We start from the raw sequence: 19,093 nt of genomic DNA, 5'->3' as shown, positions 1-19,093 counted from the left end.
CACGAAACTTCCGCTGCTCCAAGCTGAATGTGACGCCTCCCCCTGCTGGGCCGCCACACCCATCTTGGCGCAGGCGATCCACCAAACTGCCAAACTGACCGTGCGCAAGGCTGCACTGGTCGAAACTTGCATTGCGCCGGTTCTGCCACCCTGCGCCACCCTTCGCTGCGCCACGAAACTAGGGCCCATAGAGACGAACAACCATTCACACTCACATTCAAACCTAAGGGCAATTTAGAGCCATCAACTAACCTATCCCCATCCTGCATGTCTTTGGACTGTGGGAGGAAGCCGGAGAACCCGGAGAGAACCCACGCTCACACGGGGAGAACATGCAAACTCCACACAGAAGGAGCCCGAACTCGAACCCGACCCGGGAATCGAACCCGGGACCCTCTCACTGTGAGGCGACAGTGCTACTGATTTGCTGATTTAAATAAATAAAAAATACCATTCAATTATTATCACTGTCCACACACATTTATCAACACAATTCCAATTACTGTACTTACTGCATGAAAGTCATTGTTAAATATGCAAATAAGCATATTGTTTGTTTTCATGAACGGCCGAGGTGTACTTGTGTAATGTTGCTCTCGCAAGGAATTGTGGGTCAGCGTGATCTTCTTTCCTTTCGTAAAGGAAGGTCCGTTTCATCCTATGCTAAAGGAGATATGAAAGGATCATTGGAGCTACTTTTCTTTGCATTTAGTGAATTCAAACGGCTATTATCATGGCGGCTACTTGTTTACTTCCAGGTCACTTCTTCAGTTAGGAACCTTCCTAAGAGAAATAGACTTCCACTGCAGCCACTGATTCCTTTCACTCCTTTAGCATCGGAAGCAAGGGATCTTCCTTTACCAAAGGAAAGGAAATAACGCCGACCCACAATTCCTTGCATACATACATACAGGTGTGTCGCCTCGTCTTCAAAACGTTAATGTAAACAAACACAAGATATGGCGTGTGCATCTCTGAAATGTGGTCTCTGTTATGCCGGCCTCAACTTGCTCGACAGCGGGGCTGCCACACTTTGAGCACTGGCCGCCTCAGACACTCGCGGCAGCAATACAAGTTGGATTTAATGCTGTGACATCATCGGCACAGATTGCTGATGTTTTTAATTTTCCATAATGGACAAATGCTGGTTCAAATGGTTTGCGTAAATTAGTTTAGCCTGTACACTGAACTGCACCAGTGAAACTGGAAATTGCCCCAACTCTATCTCTATCTCTATCTCCAGCTCTGGCCCTTTCCCCACCATAGAGGCAAAAGCCAGCAACTGCCAGTCTGCGATGCCAAGCATTGGCACATCGAGGTCCACATCCTTGTCCGCAGAGTCAGAACACTTTTTCAAATTCTTTCCAGCCGGGGCCCCATGAGCTCTACCAGCACCTCAGTTAAGTCTGATCCCAGGTCGACCATTAGGAACTGTGGAGTGAGCCTGCTGGTTCGTGACAAAAGGTGATTTTTGAACGACGGATCCACTGCCTACTGAATTCTAACACACGTCTCTTTCTTTAAAAAAAAAATATCTTCCTAAAACCTTTTCATTTATTTCTATTTATCCTATTTTTTGTCTTTACCTCCGTTACCCTTATCCTCATTGTATCTGACTTGTCCCATTGTATTTTCTTATGTGAAGGACTTATACTTTAATATATATACTTGTAATATTTTTAAGTGCTGTATAAATAAAGTTAATAAGTCATATCCCACAAGAAAACAAAATGTCAAGGGGCATTCAAAGGTGTAGAAAAAAACGCCATCCAGTCTAATAGAGTTAAATCAGGTATACATTTTCTGTAACATTTACTGAAGTGGAAGGCACCGTTTGTCTTACCTTGCTGAGGTGAAACTCCAGTCGTCTTATGTACCTCTCAGTCACCTTCACTTGCTGTCAGAGGGAAGTCACATTTATTCCCATTAGTCAACACAGACTGGATTATTTTTTCAATATGTCAATTGTTGTCCAGCTAAAGGCTCAGATAAGCACTACAAACACTAAACAGACACTAAACACTGAGGAGCCACAGTCACCTGTAAAGTAGCGAGTCACATACGATCGGAATACGACATTAGGAACGGATACGGAATTAGAAAGCCCGATCTCTAAGTAAGTCAGTATTCAAGAATTCACAGTAGCTCACCTTGTCCAGTTCATACAGGAAACCCTGAAGAGGCAGAAAACATCAAGTTATCAGTATCTCTCAGAGTTTTATTAAATGGCAGGCAGCACAAGGTGATGTACACTTGTTATGTTAACTGATATCTTCTCCTTCAGAACATCTTTACTTGTGAAGAATGCCACAAGTTGAGACCATGCGATAAAATAGGACACACTACTGGCCAATAGATTCAATTCAATGCAATTTTATTTATAGTGTCAAATCACAACAGAAGTCATCTCAGGACACTTAACACATTGAGCAGGACTAGAATACGCTCAAAATAGAGCGTATAGAATAGAGAGGCTATGTACTGCTCCTGTTTGCCCCATGGGACCTTATTTTGGCAAACCTTTGTAGGGTTGTGAAAGGAAAGAGACAAATAATTTTTTATTCTGTTTTTGAATTGTACCGTTAATTACACATACGATGTTCCATCACAAATATAACGTTACCTTACCTGATGTGTTTTATCTAGCAACTCTTTATCAGCCGGGAAGAGAAAGAACAAGCAAGACCTGTTGTTACTGTGAGTAATGTTACATCTTGGTACCAAACACACAGGCATGATAGCTACAAAGAGACACTTCACTTGCCACACTTTTGGGTGCTCTTTAGATAATGCATTTTCACCATTGGATGCAAGCAAGACCTGTTGTTTTACAACTAAATTACCTTTTGAATTTACAAAAAATGTAATTCATGGTACAATCCAAACAGGATCAAAACGTTATTTATCTCTTGCTGTTGACTACCTTATATATTTTTCCAATATATTATTCCAAATAAATCAATCAATCAATCAATTTTCCAAAATAAGGTCCCATGATGGTGCACAGGAAGGGTGGAGCTTAGCTTATTTTAGCCCATATATCCTGGATTTTTTTTTTTTTCAACACTACAATGAATGTCAGAACGTACCAGTCTTGAGTTCCTCTTTGAGTCTTTTATCTGTTTGCTGAGGCTGTCCATGTCAATCTGATGAACCTGCAGGTAAGACCTGAGAGAGAGAGAGAGCACACACACACACACACACACACACACAGTGGCATATAACTCATTTGAGAACCTGATTCATAATCTGAATTCTTATCTGAATTCTCTGAGTTTCTATCAAGTTTAGTCCTTAAATCAGATGAAGTCATTATTGTGGGAGATTTTAAATTTACCTCATTAAAAGAGTCTTTTGGCGACAGTCAGTGTACATATAGTGTACCAACTCACTGTCATAACCACCCTCTCGACCTTGTCTTAGTTTATGGTGTTGAAATTGAACAATTAATAATATTTCCTCAAAATTCTTCTTTATCTGACCATTACTTGATAATACTGGTCGACCAACACACTCTTTGGTGGATTATGTATTGGATGAAATCCAGAAAATACAGATTCAGAAAAGATGTGTTATTAGAGCCCGAGCGCCGACAACGTCAGGTCAGGCGGTCCCTATTGTAATTGTGTTGTCCTGAAATTTCCTGGCATCTTGGATTTTAGTAAAAACATGTTTTTGAGAATTTCTCCGACAGCGTTAATCCGATTTTGACAAGCAGCAAAATCGACCAATCGGGGGCACTACAGGAAATCACAAAAAAAATATATAGATATTTTCTTTTTTTTTTACATTTTTGAACAATATCAGGGCTTTTACTTGAACACATTTCTCCTACACCGTTGATCCTATGAATACCAAACTAAGGTTATCCTGTTCGAAAAGCCTCAATGATAAAACGTACCTTTAAAGATTCTCAGAAACAGTTCAGAAAACATTTTAATTTGACAAACATGTAGTTTCTCTCCAATAATGTTTAATCACCTTTTTGCTCCATCTCAAATAGATCAGGCATTTGCAATCTGGAACAGAAGCTGCCTGGTTTACTTTCAAGACCTCTTCACCATGATGGTTTTGCTTCATTTAAATTTTTATGTGAAGATCATAGTTTACCAAAGTTTCATTACTTCCGATATCTACAAGCCTGGAGTTTTGCCTCAAAAAAAGAGCAATATCAAAAATACATACATTAATTCTGGATAGCTGCCCTCATACATGGGACAAAATCAAGGCAGCATGGGAAGGAGTAGTCGGAGAAATAATACCAGAGGACACCTGGAAAAATACTATACAGCGTATACGCACATCTTCTCTTTGTATTAGACATGGCCCGATTCAATTTAAGATTGTTCACAGGTTGCATTATTCTAACAGACTGGCGAAATTATACCCTAACTTTGAACCAAACTGTCCTAGATGTCAATACTCTCCGGTTTCTTTGGGACACATGTTTTGGTGATGTCCATCTTTGTGTGGTTTCTGGTCTTCAGTCTTCCAATCCCTCTCAGCCATACCTGGCAAAACACAGCAGCCTGACCCTTTGATAGCTATCTTCGGTGTAGTTAGTGGTGAGTTAAGGTTGTCCCACCTCCACAAAAATGCAATTGCCTTTGCATCATTACATGCCCGCCGTGTGATACTACTGAACTGGAAGGGGAAGAACCCTCCTGCCTATGTTCACTGGATTAGAGAGGTAATGTTGGGGTTGGCCCTGGAAAAAAACAGGTATGCAGTACACGGGTTGGAGGAAAAGTATGACAGAACCTGGTTGCAATTCATAACCCATATCAAGAACCTGCCTTTTGCCTGACTTCCTGTCGTTATTCATTAATTAATTTATTTTCCTTTCTCTCTCTTTGGCTACTGTCCTAGTCTCCTCAATGCTCATATTCTGACTGTTGGGACCTGTATTTTTATACCAGAGGTCCAGAATGTTGGTGTTATTACCACAACGATCAACACAGATTAGTCTGAGCCTTTTTATTCTAGTGTGTTTTTTTTTCTTGTACTGGTGTATGTTTGTTTCCTTCCCTTGATGTTTTTGTTTACCTGTTTGGTATGTGAGTGTTTAAGTAGATGTGTTTGATGGGATGCCACCTGGATGGGGTCACAACTTCTGTAAGAAATGCTTAAACAATTATTTGAATGTTTTCAATATTGAAAAATTATAAATAAAGTTGTAAAAAAAAAAGATCCTCAGAATAACAAAGGGCGTGGCCAGGGTGATGCCATGACCGTACTGCCATTTTGAACCTTCGCCAGAAACATCAAAGCTGTTGTAACTTCAGTGTTTCCTCTCTGATTTTGTGTGACTTTATACATTGTCTGATCTGCTCCTCACTTCACATGCGCCTCAGAGAGCTCTCAGGGAGATACATGGCTTTGAATGTCAATCAATTGTGTCTTAGCTTCAGCTACAAGGAGGCACAGATAGGCGGCTGCAACACTGCCAGGTGACCGCAGGCACCCCATGACCGCATATGAGCAAGGGCCCGTCACATCACTGCTTGCAGTTTTAATTTCCCTTGTTTTTTTAATGGAGTTCTGCTGATAGAGACACAGCTTAGAGCCGGACTGTGCACCTGGGGAGCAGTTCATGTCCTGCTTTAATATTATTTTAACTTCATTTGTTGACTTCTGCCTTCTAATAAAACGTAATAAAACGTGGTATCGGACTGTTTGTAACAGCAGGGTATCGCAATACTTTTCTAGTACTTTTTTCACTCTTTTTCTATGTTTTCGGTATAGGCCTACTGTGCAACACTACTAGGGGCAGAGTACATTGGATTTCAGTATCAGTCAGTGAGTCACTAGTGCTGCGTCATGGACATGATCCATAAAAATGAAAGCATACAGTTCCTAAATGTAAATATGAGTGGCTGTACTCACTGAAGGCCTTTCTTCAAGGCCTCATAGACCTGATCCATTCGCTCTGGTTTAGGAACCTTAGGTGGTGGGTTGGACTTGGTGGACATAGTAAACATCCTGCCGGCTCTGCTGGGCTTCCTGCTGAGACCTGGAGTGCTGAACACTGAGAGGTTCCTGCAACATCACAAACAGCTTGATTAAAAAGCATTATCATATCACATTAGACTGACAACTTCAGTCACACCATTTTTCATGTGGCGCTATTGCAAACAAAATCATGGCAAGGATGCCAATCCATACCAGGTGGCATCGGGCGGTGTGAATGAGGCGATGATGCGAATGCACAAAATTTACGTCATTGGCGTTAATATAAATCAAATGAGAAAGATGTGCTGCTGTGTCAAAAGCCTATCATGGTTTAGAATCTCCTCCTGTCATCCTGATGTCACTAAATCAGAAATGGAGGACACAAATCATGTATCCTGTGTCTGTGGTTGACCAGAGCTCTACAATAGTTCCTCATATTAGTGAGAGACTGGAAAAGGTGGCAACTTCTCTCTGAAAAGTGAAGCCAACGCTGAAGTACCTTGAACTGACCCTACTTCTCACTTGATTTATTATCTCAGTAAATATTGTAAACATGAATTTTGTTGTCTCAACCGCTAGTTTCAAGTCTTCTTCAATAAAGCATGATGTTAATTTAGTTAATTATGATCCCATTTAGAGTCAAATAGAATATAAAGCAGTGTAAGCTTTAGGGCGTTGCTACCTTGTGATGGTGTCGCTACCATCCATACAATGCTACCATGCTACCAATGCAATTAGCTACTAAGATGACTTTTAACTTGACCTTAAAGGTCCCATATTATGAAAAAAATGTTTTCTCTGGTCTCTACACCTATAGACCAATCCTGGAGAGACTTCTCTGACGGTAAGCGCTTTGCGTCATTTCCTGTTTCTCCGTGATAGTCGCTACAGGCTGTGTTTTTCTCTCTAGCCTAACTCTGTTAATTTAACGTAGTTTCCCTGTTCAGCGGCTAACTACCGCCAAGTTTAAACTAAGCACACGCTTTCCCTGCTTCAGCAGACATATCGCTCACTCTCTGAGTTGCCTCACTAAATTTGCTGTTGTTTACGCGCTATCTCTGCTAGCTACTTTAGCGCAACAGCTAGCCTAGCGGCTACGATGGCTTCTCTTTTTCCCTGTCCTCCTTCTCTTCTCTCCTGCCCGGTGTGTCTGATGTTCAGCTACTACTCTGCCTCCTTTACTGATAAGGGTACATGTAATATATGTAGTTCACTTTTTGCTTTGGAGGCGAGGATAAATGATTTGGAAGCGCGGTTCCGCACCAACAATCCTCCGTCGGCTGCCGCTGTAACCAGCCAGCTGATGCTAGCTGTACACGGTGCGGACCAACATAGCGTAGCAGCTAGCCGTCCCCCGGCAAACCTCAAGCAGCCGGGAGGCTGGGTGAATGTCCGAAGGAGGCATAGGTCTAAACCGAAGCCCACGGTTAACCACCATGTTCACGTGTCTAATCAATTTTTCCCACTCAGCGATACACCCGCTGAGAAGCCAACTCTGGTCATTGGCAGCTCCATAGTGAGACACGTGAAAATAGCGACACCAGCGACCATAGTCAAATGTGTCCCTGGGGCCAGATCGGGCGACATCTAAGCTCAATTGAAACTGCTGGCTAAGGATAAATGTAAATACAGTAAGATTGTTATTCACGTCGGCGTTAATGACACCCGATTATGCCAATCGGAGGTCACTAAAATTAATGTTGGCTCGGTGTGCGAATATGCAAAAACGATGTCGGACTCCGTAGTTTTCTCTGGTCCCCTGCCAAACTTTACTAGTGATGACGTGTATAGCCGCATGTCATCTTTCCACCACTGGCTGTCGAGGTGGTGTCCAGATAATGATGTGGGCTTCGTTAATATTTGGCAGCCTTTCTGGGGAAAACCTGGTCCGATTAGGAGAGATGGCATCCACCCCACTTTGGATGGAGCTGCTCTCCTATCTAGAAACATCGCTGATCTCATTGGTAGTCCTAAAACATGACAAACCAGTGTTGAGACCAGGAAGCAGAGTTGCAGTCTTACACACTTCTCTGCGCCTCCTTTAGAGCAGTCACCCACCCAAAACCAAAACCACATAAGAACGGTGTCTGTCCCCCGACCAACCAAATTAATTTGGTCCAACAGAAGAGGGATTTCACATGAAAACCGAATAATAATTAGCACTTCCAATGTAGTAAAACAAAATAAGAGAATTACATGTGGACTCTTAAACGTTAGATCTCTCTCATCTAAAGCAGTATTAGTCAATGATTTAATATCAGATAATCATATTGATTTATTCTGCCTGACTGAAACCTGGCTGCGTGATGAAGACTATGTTTGCTTAAACGAAGCTAGTCCTCCCAGCCATATTAATACTCGAGGCAGCAGACGTGGCGGAGGAGTTGCAGCCATTTTTGATTCAAGCCTGTCAATCAATCCGAAACCAAAACTAAATTATAACTCATTCGAGAGCCTTTCGCACCCAAACTGGAAAACAATGCAGCCAATTCTGTTTGTTATTGTGTATCGTGCTCCTGGTCCATACTCTGAATTCCTATCTGAATTCTCTGAGTTGCTATCAAGTTAAGTCCTTAAATCAGATAAAGTAATTGTTGTGGGGGATTTTAATGTCCATGTGGACGTTGTAAATGACAGCCTTAGTGTAGCATTTACTTCCTTAATAGAATCTATTGGCTTCAGTCAGAGTGTACAGAAACCAACTCACTGTCATAGCCACACTCTCGACCTCGTCTTATCTTATGGCGTTGAAATCGAAAACTTAATAATCTTTCCTCAAAATTCTTCTTTATCTGACCATTACTTGATAACCTTTGACTTATTGCTGCTGGACTTCGCTCCTCTGGGAAAAAGCTACTACTCTCTGTGTCTATCGGATAGAGCAGTAGCTAAGTTTAAGGTATAGGTATATAAAGTAATTCCGCCAGTCTTGAGTTTACTTCCATGTCTTAATGAAACGGAGGACTTCTATGTTAATCTTAGTCCCTCCCAGATCGATTCTCTTATAGATGAATCTGGAAGCCTACTGCGAACGACTCTCGACTCTATAGTTTTCTGTTTTAGCGGAGCAACAAAGCATAGGAAGTTAGCTCCCTGGTATAACTCCCAAACTCGTAAATTAAAACAAAAATTGCGTAAACTTGACTGGCGCTCCACCAAACTGGAAGAATCCCGCCTAGTCTGGCAGGACTGTCTTAAAACGTATAAGAAGGCTCTCCGTAATGCCAGAGCAGCCTACTACTCATCTTTAATAGAGGAAAATAAAAACAACCCTAGATTTCTTTTCAGTACTGTAACCAGTAGGGATGTCCCGATCCAGCTTTTTGCACTTCCGATCCGATACTGATATTTTAGCTTTTAGTATCGGCCGATACCGATACCGGCCGATCCAAGCATGTATTAAAGATTAAAGATATTTACTTATTTTGTTGTCAGACTCATGTTAAAAAGGGTTTTACTCTTAAGAACAACTAGCCAACTTAAATAGGTTAGTTTGAATAATCCACAATGATTGGTAATGAGAAGCTGACCTGTTTATTCTTAATAGGGAACTACATGAGTGCATGTATTGTCTTATTTTATCAAGTAAAATATAAGTTATAGGTTTTCTCAACAGCTTAATAGTTAATAGAAATTCAGGTAGAAATATAACTATCAAAAACAATCCTCCTCCCACAGGGAGTCCCTTGCTTTGCATTCACACTGCTCCAGCCCAAACGGGCTTTAGCCCGTACACACGTCATCACGTCCTAATACTACACACACAATATGGCTTGATGCTGTTTTGAAGGAGTGCATATATTTATCGACAACACTCGACCTGCATCAGCGCATGTGCGCACGAGTGGATCTGTGCAGGCAGGCAGCGCGGAAGCCGGTCCGGTTCGGGTACCGGTCCGGTTCCGCTCACACCACGAGTCTGAAGAGTGCAACAGCTTATCAAAATACAGTGTCAACTTTCCGTGTTTTCAAAGTAGAAAGCGACATCGTGGTGGTTTATCGAGGCGGAACGGCATCAGAACAACATCAAGCGCGTAAAGTACACAAAGAAGAACGTAGCGGGAGCGCGCGGCGAGGATTGTTGTGGCTGCGCGTCTTGCGGAGCAAGTCTACTGTGCTGCGCGGAGGCGCTCCTAATGTAAATGATTAATGATTTATGAATGAATTGATAGGTGGCTTATTTTGGGCGTATTGATTTTATGGCCTGTACAATGGACATGCACACAAGTCCGTCTTGTTGTTGTTTAGTGGATGCTGGACAGGTCGCGAGGTGTGCGCTAGGTGTGCTGGAAAACGCGGACCGGACTCTTGGGAAAAATGGAAAAAAACTGGAATGGATTACCTACATCGGTGCGCTGGAAAACACGGACTGGAGTTTTGAAAAAAAAAAAAAAACTGGATCGGGAGTCCGGATCGGGATTTTCCCGTGCAGGCTGATCCGATATCGATATGCATTTTTTGCTCATATCGGCGGCCGATCCGATCCAAATATCGGATCGGGACATCCCTAGTAACCAGTACTGAAGAGTCACAGCTCTACTGAGCCATGCATTCCTAGAGATCTTGGTAGTAACGACTTTATGAACTTTTTTAATGATAAAATTCTAGCAATCCGCGACAAAATTACTTGCATCTTGCCTTCAATTGGAACCGCGTTACCCTCAAACTCAGGAGTTTTAGAACTAGCATTAAGACCTGATATATATTTAGACTGCTTTTCTCCAATCAACCTAAACCAACTAACGTCAATGATCTCTTCTTCTAAACCTTCAACCTGTCTCCTAGACCCGGTACCAACGGGGCTACTGAAAGAAGTCTTACACTTAGTTAGCGCGTTAGATATGATCAATGTGTCTTTATTAACAGGCTATGTGCCACAGTCATTTAAAGTAGCTGTAATTAAACCTCTTCTTAAGAAGCCTACTCTAGATCCAGAGGTTTTATCAAACTACAGACCAATATCAAATCTTCCTTTTCTCTCTAAGATCCTTGAGAAAGTAGTCGCCAATCAGCTGTGTGACTTTCTCAACAATAACAGTCTACTTGAGGACTTCCAGTAAGGATTTAGAGTACATCATAGTACAGAGACAGCTCTGGTGAAAATTACAAATGACCTTCTTATTGCTTCTGACAAAGGACTGGTTTCTGTACTTGTTCTGCTAGATCTTAGTGCTGCATTTGACACCATTAAAGGGATAGTTCAGAATTTTGGACATAAGACCTATTTTCCAAGTGAGCCAGTGTGTTCGAGACGTCTGGAGACGTTTTCAAGAAATTGAATTCAGTTCTTCTAGTTGCCAAGTTTGCGTATGCTATGGCTAGTGCAAGTCAATCGTTCTAGCTAGCATGGCATTAAAAACAGTCTTGCCCACCCCACAGTGCACCCGAGGCAAATCCATTGTAACGGCAGACTATCGATGTACATATGTGTTGATAGAATGTTTGAAATAAAACCAACCTTGCATTTTTAAGGATTTATGTCTCAGTAGCAGCAGCAGCGTGTCATACTTCCTAGTAGGCTATGGCAGCGGCGGACAGATATCACCTAGCATTTACCGGTTCTATAATAGTTTGTTTACCTGCTGTCATTGCTACAGACGCAGAGTAGCCTGCAGTGCTAGTTTCTTCAATCTCACAGAAATGGCCACTTTTGGAGAATATACTGAAACTTTTGAAGACTCTGATGAGGAGTTTTTTTTCCACCCAAACCCAACCATACCTGAGCCTGAATATACAGAGGAAGAATTGCGCGAGAGGGATGCTCAAAGGGCAGAACGTGAACGAGCGTCTGTGGAGACCGAGATAGCCCCCGCTGGAGCTGAGAACCGGGACCGAAACAAACGGAGACTGGTGGTGCCAGGAGGGAATCCCCCGCAACGCGTCCGAGGGTTTACGGGTCTACGGATGGAGCAGAGGTCCGGGTTCGCAGTGCGTAATTGTGGGTTCACGTGGCCGTGGGCTGCCCGGTGTTTGCGTGAGGTCCAATCGCTTTTCACCCAGGTCTGAGGGCATGAGTACCGACAATTCGTCCCGGTTCGATTGCCTATTTACGGGCAGTATTTGGGGCGGCGCGTCTTAAGAGTTTTGAGAGTCCGCATGTGTGGATTCGCGGTCTGCGGTCCAAGGGCTTTTCACCCAGCTCTGAGGGCACGAGGCCCGAATATTCGGCGGTGTTCATGTGTCTATTTACCGGAGGGAATCCCTGCAACGCGTCCAAGGGTTTACGGTTCTCCGGACGGAGCAGTGGTCCGGGTTCACGGTGCGTAATTGTGGCTTCGCGTGGCCGTGGGCTGCCCGGTGTTTGAGTGAGCGCTGTTTTGAGTATTTCGGGCAGCGCGTCTTAGAGTTTTGAGTCCGACGGAGCAAAGTAAAATTCCGCTGCTGCTGAGAAACTAGTTCCTCAAAAAATGGATGATTTATGCGATGCATGGTTAGTTTTGTTTCAAATATTATTCTATCAACACAGATATGTACATCGACAGTCTAGTGTTTTAATTGATTTGCCTCGGGTGCACTGTGGAGTGGGCAGACTGTTTTTAATGCCATGCTAGCTAGAACGATTGACTTGCGCTAGCCATAGCATAAGCGAACTCGGCAACTTGAAGAACTGAATGAAATTTCTTGAAAACGTCTCCAGACGTCTCGAACACACCGGCTCACTTGGAAAATAGGTCTTATGTCCAAAATTCTGAACTATCCCTTTAACCATGAGATTCTTATATGTAGACTAGAAAAATGAATTGGCATCAAAGGAACTGCATTAAGCTGGTTTAAGTCCTATTTATCCAATCGATCTCAGTTTGTGCATGTCAATGAAAAATCCTCCAGGCACACTGAAGTTGAATACGGTGTTCCTCAAGGTTCTGTGCTCGGACCAATTCTTTTCAACTTATATATGCTTCCTTTAGGCAACATTATTACAGGACACTCTATAAACTTCCATTGTTATGCTGATGATACTCAGTTATATCTGTCGATCAAGCCTGAAGAAACCAATCAGCTAGTTAAACTCCAGGCATGTGTTGATGACTAAGGCATGTGTTCTGACTAAAACCAGAAGAAGGGATCACATTTCTCCTGTATTAGCTTCTCTGCACTGGCTCCCAGTAAAATCCAGAATATAATTTAAAATCCTTCTCTTCACTTACAAGGCTCTTAATGGTCAGGCACCATCATATCTTAAAGAGCTCATTAAACCCTACTGTCCTCCTAAAGCACTACGCTCTCAGAATAAAGGGTTACTTGTAGTTCCTAAAGTCTCCAAAATTAGAACAGGGGCCAGAGCATTCAGCCATCAAGCTCCTCTTCTGTGGAACCGTCTTCCGGTTCTGGTTCGTGAGGCAGACACTGTTCCCACATTTAAGAGTAGGCTTAAAACCTTTCTCTTTGACACCGCTTATAGCTAGGGCTGGCTCAGGTTTGCCCTGAGCCAGCTCTTAGTTAAGCTGCTATAGGCCTAGACTGCTGGGGGATTATAGTGACACACTGAGCCTCTCTCTCTCTCTCTCTCTCTCTCTCTCTCGCGCTTTCTCTGTGTATGTTCCCCCGGAGTCCCTGTGCTCTCTCGCCTAGCAGGTCTCCCTGGACCGTGGTGGAACCTGATCCTGACTGCACCGATGCTGTGGTCTTGTTTGCCTCTTACCGCCAGTATTTTTAATTAAAGTAATTGACTAAAATCGGCATCTCTACTGTTACTAACTTGACTACTCCCGGGATCACTCCCGGGAGTCTGGCTATGCTTTCTGGTCCAGCAGAGTCCACTGAGGTCCTGACCGATGCAGACTGCTAACCGGTCTGACGCTGGAAACACCGCATTCTAGCTCCACCTGCCCGCTGTGTGACTGCTCAACTACTCCTGCTTTTTGGTCTACGGCGATGTGGTTGGGATGGATCCATCTCGGCGTGGCTGTGCCTGCTGCCATGGACTACTACTGTTGATACTATTGCTTCTGTTAATACCACCACTACTGTTAATGCTACTACTACTATACTACCAACACCAAATGCAGTTGGAACCCAAGGGCCTGGGCTGCATAAGATTTCTGCCTAAAAGCCTATTAAGGCAATTTTTTCTCGCCACTGTCGCTGTAACGCTTGCCCCTGGGTGTTTTTGGGACTTTGAAATTGTGTTGACTCTTGAAATTTTGAGCGTATTCTAGTCCTGCTCAATGCGTTAAGTGTCCTGAGATGACTTCTGTTGTGATTTGACACTATAAATAAAATTTAATTTAATTTAATTTAATTGAAATAAACTGGTCCTCCCTGAGCTTGTAAACTCCCAGAATGAGGAAGACAAGCAACTCCTGCAAGGTCTCTGCAGCCCCACCTACTGGTACAATGGTGCTCCTACGGGCTGTTCAGATTCAGCTCCCGTCGCTACGTAATGAAGGGAGTCATTTGCATAGACCGAACTCCTCTGATGATAGGAGATATCCAAGAGGGGGCGTTCATCACCGAGGTGAAGTACGGTGTGTCCTGAAAGGCCGAACTCCTCTGATGATAGGAGATATCTGAGAGGGGGCGTTCATCACCAAGGTGAAGTTCGGTGTGTCCTGCGGTGAGATAGCGGTGTTTCACAATGTCGTCGCTCAGAGCTAGACATGCAAATTGCTCTGTTGTTGGTTGTACAAATCAACATAAGTACTTTTATTCTGTCCCAGCTACAGAAGAACAGAAGAGACAGTGGTTGCGTTTAATTTTTAATGACAATGTGCCGGCTACGGTCTGTGTTAGCTTGTATGTGTGTGCTAACCACTTCACATCGGACTGCTTCAGTAACGAGGGTCAGTACAAAGCTGGATTTGCCTTGACACTGACCCTCGTAAAAGGATCTGTCCCAACCATATGGGACCCAGCAACCTCACCTGAGCCACATAGGCAAGCCATAGCGATACATCCACGTAAACATTGGCACATACTGCCGCTAGCGTAAGCGGCATCCTTTCCGTTGCTCTCCAAGTAGGCGTTGACAGACGGAGCTCATTAGCATTTAAAGGTGCAGGCACAGCCTTTTCTCAGGAGAGCTCATTTGAGCAACTTTTAGACAGCTGAAATTCAGGACCACAGATGGGTTTGGGGCAATGCATATCGAATACAGTGTTGTTGGACCTCTGACAGCTGTGTGAAATTGATGAAAATCAGTATAGTTGGGGACCTTTAAATTATGGAAGCTAACTTTGTAAACAGCTTCACACAAGAAGCCAGATGGAGCCAAATGCAGTAAGGTTGCTGCTCGGGGTGCCACTCTGCTGCTCATGTTTGTCAGATCCACCCATCGCTCCTCCGCAGTCCAAATATGGTCTTTCACTAGCTGCAACAATTCCAACATGACAATGGCCAAAATGCATAAATCAAGGCTTCAAAACTGTAGTCCACAAACCAATAGGTGATGTCACAACAAGTACGTCTACTTTGTATGCAGTATTTGGTGAAAATGCATAATTCCAAGTCTTTATTTTCAGAATAATCTCATACTGATGAAAGGGTAAACAACATTTTAGGATTATAGCATAGTCTGTAGAAATAATATACTTTATGAATAAGCATTTCAGTAAAGCCCATTTGTCTTTTTGTTTGTCTGATTTTTTTACACACACTATATCCTCATTTTGCTGAATACATAATAAATACATACTAAATACAGTTATTTGGGTAATGTTCACATTTATGTTGTCAGATTTCACTGTGACCTTTAAAACCAGTCTTGGTTCATTCGACTGTATACTTCATGACAGAAAAATTGAGCAAAATCACACTTTGATTGAACCAATCTCCAGGACATTAATTGGTGTAATTAAAGTACATTCTTTAGACCTGCAGCTTATCTAATGGAGAGAGGAATCAGATATGGTATCACTTTAAGATACATTTACATAATCAGTGTTGTTGTCTTGTTCAACAGAAGAGAATGGAAGAAGACAATGTCTGTTGCTTTTAACTTGTTACTAGCTGGAATTCTTCACTTGTTGTTGTTCTTGTACAGTACTAAAAAGATGTTTCTCCTGGGGGCTAAGCCCCCCTGTCTTTAAATCTTAGTGACGTCCCTGCAAGGATGTAACGTTACATGAACTGTTGTCACACTAACAACAGGTCATGCTTCTTCTTCCTCTTCCCTGCTGATAAATAGAGTTGCTGAATAAAACACATCAGATAAGATAACGCTACTTTTGTCATGGGACATAGCTACTAGGGCTGGGTGACGGTGCCGATTAACAAGCACACTAGTATGCCAAATGTGGTGTTAAAGGTGGTGAGCAGCGACGACTCCTCACTGAGCTTGTTGCTTGATTGCCCAATAGCCTGATTTTGCATCCAAGATGCTGAAGTATTTTGCTCCAGCCAGTTTTGATGTTACGTCCTCAAATGTGGGTAGGGGGTAGTATGGCCTCAGTACTGCCTTGTTCAAGGGCCATGGATCCAGGCATACTCTGAGCTTGTGTGTTTTGGGTTTTTCACACATTATTAGGGCGTTAACCCACTAGGTAGGCTCAGTCATTTTACATATTCTCTTTCCATGTTGTCTGCTTTTAGACAGTCTCTGAGGGCAAATGGCACCCTCCTTGGTGGGCAAACTACTGGTGCTACGCTAGGATCTATTCTTAAACTGCACTCACCCTGGGATACACCGATGCCTTTGAAAACATCCGAGTACTCGCTCAGTATGTCAGCCGACTGGGAGTCATGCTCTTTCTTGTTGGCGTTGGTGACTGCATATACAACCTTGATAAGTCCCAGCGCTTTACACGTTTTGTAGCCTAGGAGAGGTGGGCATTGCAGTCTATGATGTGAAACCTCTCTGTTATTAACTTGTCCTTGTATTTTCTTTCCAGGTTGCAGTAACCTTTCACTTTCAGTGGGTGACCTCCATAGCCAAGTAGCTTACGTTTCACTTTCAGCAGTGGTGTACTGGACATGAGCTCATCAAAGTCTTTAGCAGTTATCACACCTGTTTGTGCTCCGGTGTGTAATTTGAATGTCAATTTTACATTCTGTGGTCCCAGTTTTATGTCTGCATGCATAATCCTTATCTCCCTCCTCTGCTGTGACAGCATCCACAAACAGATCTGGTTTGTTCAACAGTGAGTACATGGGCCCTAGTTTCGTGGCGCAGCGCAGGGCGGCGCAGGGTGGCGGAGCCGGCGCAATGCAAGTTTCGACCCGCGCAGCCTTGCGCACCGTCAGTTTGGCAGTTTGGTGGATCGCCCGCGCCAAGATGGGTGTGGCGGCGCAGCAGGGGGAGGCGTCACAGATTCAGCTTGGCGTAGCGGAAGTTTCGTGGCAAAAAGCCTCGCCGAGACTGCGCTGAAAGCTCGCCAGCTCCAACCTGGTCTACTTTCGGCGCAAGGCGTAAATAAAGTCCATTCATTCAATGCGAATCACAGCTGGCGGAGTGGAAGTTCGGCTGACTGCGCGCAGTGCGCACACGTCACCGAGACCTCACAGGCAGGTTTCCACAGTTCCAGGCACATTTAAATGCAATAAATAATCACAACAAACACTATTTAATGCAACTAATTGAATCAACACGTGAATTTATATCTATATAGATTGTCCCGTCACATCTGACGTCAGATCAAAGGCGGATGGCACGCGTAACGGAAACTCAGCCTCTCGGACCAAAACATCTCCCTCTCTCTCTCCTGTTTTTTATAATATGGGTGTTGGGACCTAACCGTTAGGACTACAGAATGCGGCCTACAAAGCCTACACAATGCGGCCAGACAATGGGACAAAGGAGATAAAAAACTACAACCACCATTTTAGTGTCACCTCCACCTGGTCACGGGATCTGACTTCACACAGCTGGCGCTCTATTGGCTGGCGACTGCATGGGACTCCAGGGGGTCCCCCGGACCAGCCGTGAGCTATAAATCCCGCGGCCACCAGAAAAACGTTCTCTCTCCAATGTAACTCGCGTTACGCCAGGAGGTGAAGGTTACGTCTGCAGCGTTTCCCTTTGTCCTAGGCCGCAGTCTTTCCCCCAAACTCGCTGGACGAGCAACAGACTGTTTTCCCCTCTTTTTCTCTACTCGTTTTATTTTTCTTTTGTTTATCATTTTGGATCCCGAGGAGACCACCGCGACAGCGCGACTCTCCCGTTCCCCGCGGTAAGAAGAAAACTTTCTTCGTCCCAGCTGCCAGCAGAACGGATAACTCGACCCGTCTTTGTCTGAAATCAGCTGACTAAATCGCCGAGCCACGCGATTGTTCCTGCAGAAGGAAGAATAACTAACGGTTTTCTTCAACCAATTGGATCCGGCGCTGAAAGAGCGCCCCACGAACTACTGTCCGTTGCCGGCGTCAAGGAACGCCATCGCCGCACGGGACGAAACCCTCACATCGACGCATCTCACATCGACAAAAGTAAGAGGCTATTTGTCTGGGCAGAAGCAGAGATTCGATAGTGTAGGACATGCTTGTAATTCTTGTTAATGCGTTTTAAGTTCTGATCGCGGATCGCCGAGTCCGTTTTGTTCATGTGCTGCTGTATGTGAATGCTGATCGTGTACCCACGCAGCTGGGTTGATCTCTGTAACAGTGTTTTCGACTAACCTCCGCCATATTCGCGAGCTCAGAAAGCCTCTACTATCAGTTAAAAGACCGGTCTCGCGGAATAAACGCCAGTTCATTCACGCGAGCCCGTGTGATAGTGGCACGGCTTCTGGGCCTCGGAATATCGCTCGCGTATTTTCTCCCTCTTTGTTTGTGTCCCGCTAACACACACACACACACATACACGCCGCACACACGTGTCCTAAGCCAGCTGTTCCCGGCGGACGCTAGGGACATAGCTACATCTGGTGGCTACATACGGCTATCTCTCTCTCTCTCTCGCTACTCCATCGGACCTCAGTGGCTCCGCCCCTGACCGCTGCGAGGAAAAGCTCCACCTCTCTCTCTCTCTCGCTACCCCATCGAACCTCAGTGGCTCCGCCCCTGCGAGGAATAGCTCCATCTGGTGGCCGCCCATAGCCATCTCTCCCTCTCTCTCTCTCTCTCTCTCTCGACATGCACGCGCACACACGCACACGCACGCACGCACACACATACACACACACACACTCCACATGTGTATCCCCCTTTGTTTAAGCTTAGCTTTGTGTGTTAGGTAGTTAGGTAATAAGGCTTTGTTAATTGCAGT

General features: G+C 44.1%; 1 protein-coding gene across 3 annotated transcripts in view; it reads right to left on the bottom strand.

The window, feature by feature from the left end:
• LOC311019023 (rho family-interacting cell polarization regulator 1-like) overlaps positions 1-19,093 on the bottom strand; it is a 102,716-nt gene that overhangs the window by 35,774 nt on the left and 47,849 nt on the right. For all 3 annotated transcript variants that reach the window (XM_084018184.1, XM_084018183.1, XM_084018185.1), the window contains exons 3-6: positions 5,887-6,039; positions 3,090-3,168; positions 2,151-2,174; positions 1,844-1,897 (exon numbers count right to left, since the gene is read on the bottom strand). In XM_084018184.1, coding sequence (XP_083874310.1) covers positions 1,844-1,897; positions 2,151-2,174; positions 3,090-3,168; positions 5,887-6,039 — 310 coding nt within the window. The remainder of the gene's footprint in view (positions 1-1,843; positions 1,898-2,150; positions 2,175-3,089; positions 3,169-5,886; positions 6,040-19,093) is intronic.

This window comes from Eutrigla gurnardus, assembly GCF_963514095.1.
Source record: "Eutrigla gurnardus genome assembly, chromosome: 9".
Taxonomy (NCBI): Eukaryota; Metazoa; Chordata; class Actinopteri; order Perciformes; family Triglidae; genus Eutrigla; species Eutrigla gurnardus.
The sequence above is the reverse complement of the archived record's forward strand: the minus strand, read 5'-3'. Positions and strand labels throughout refer to the sequence as shown.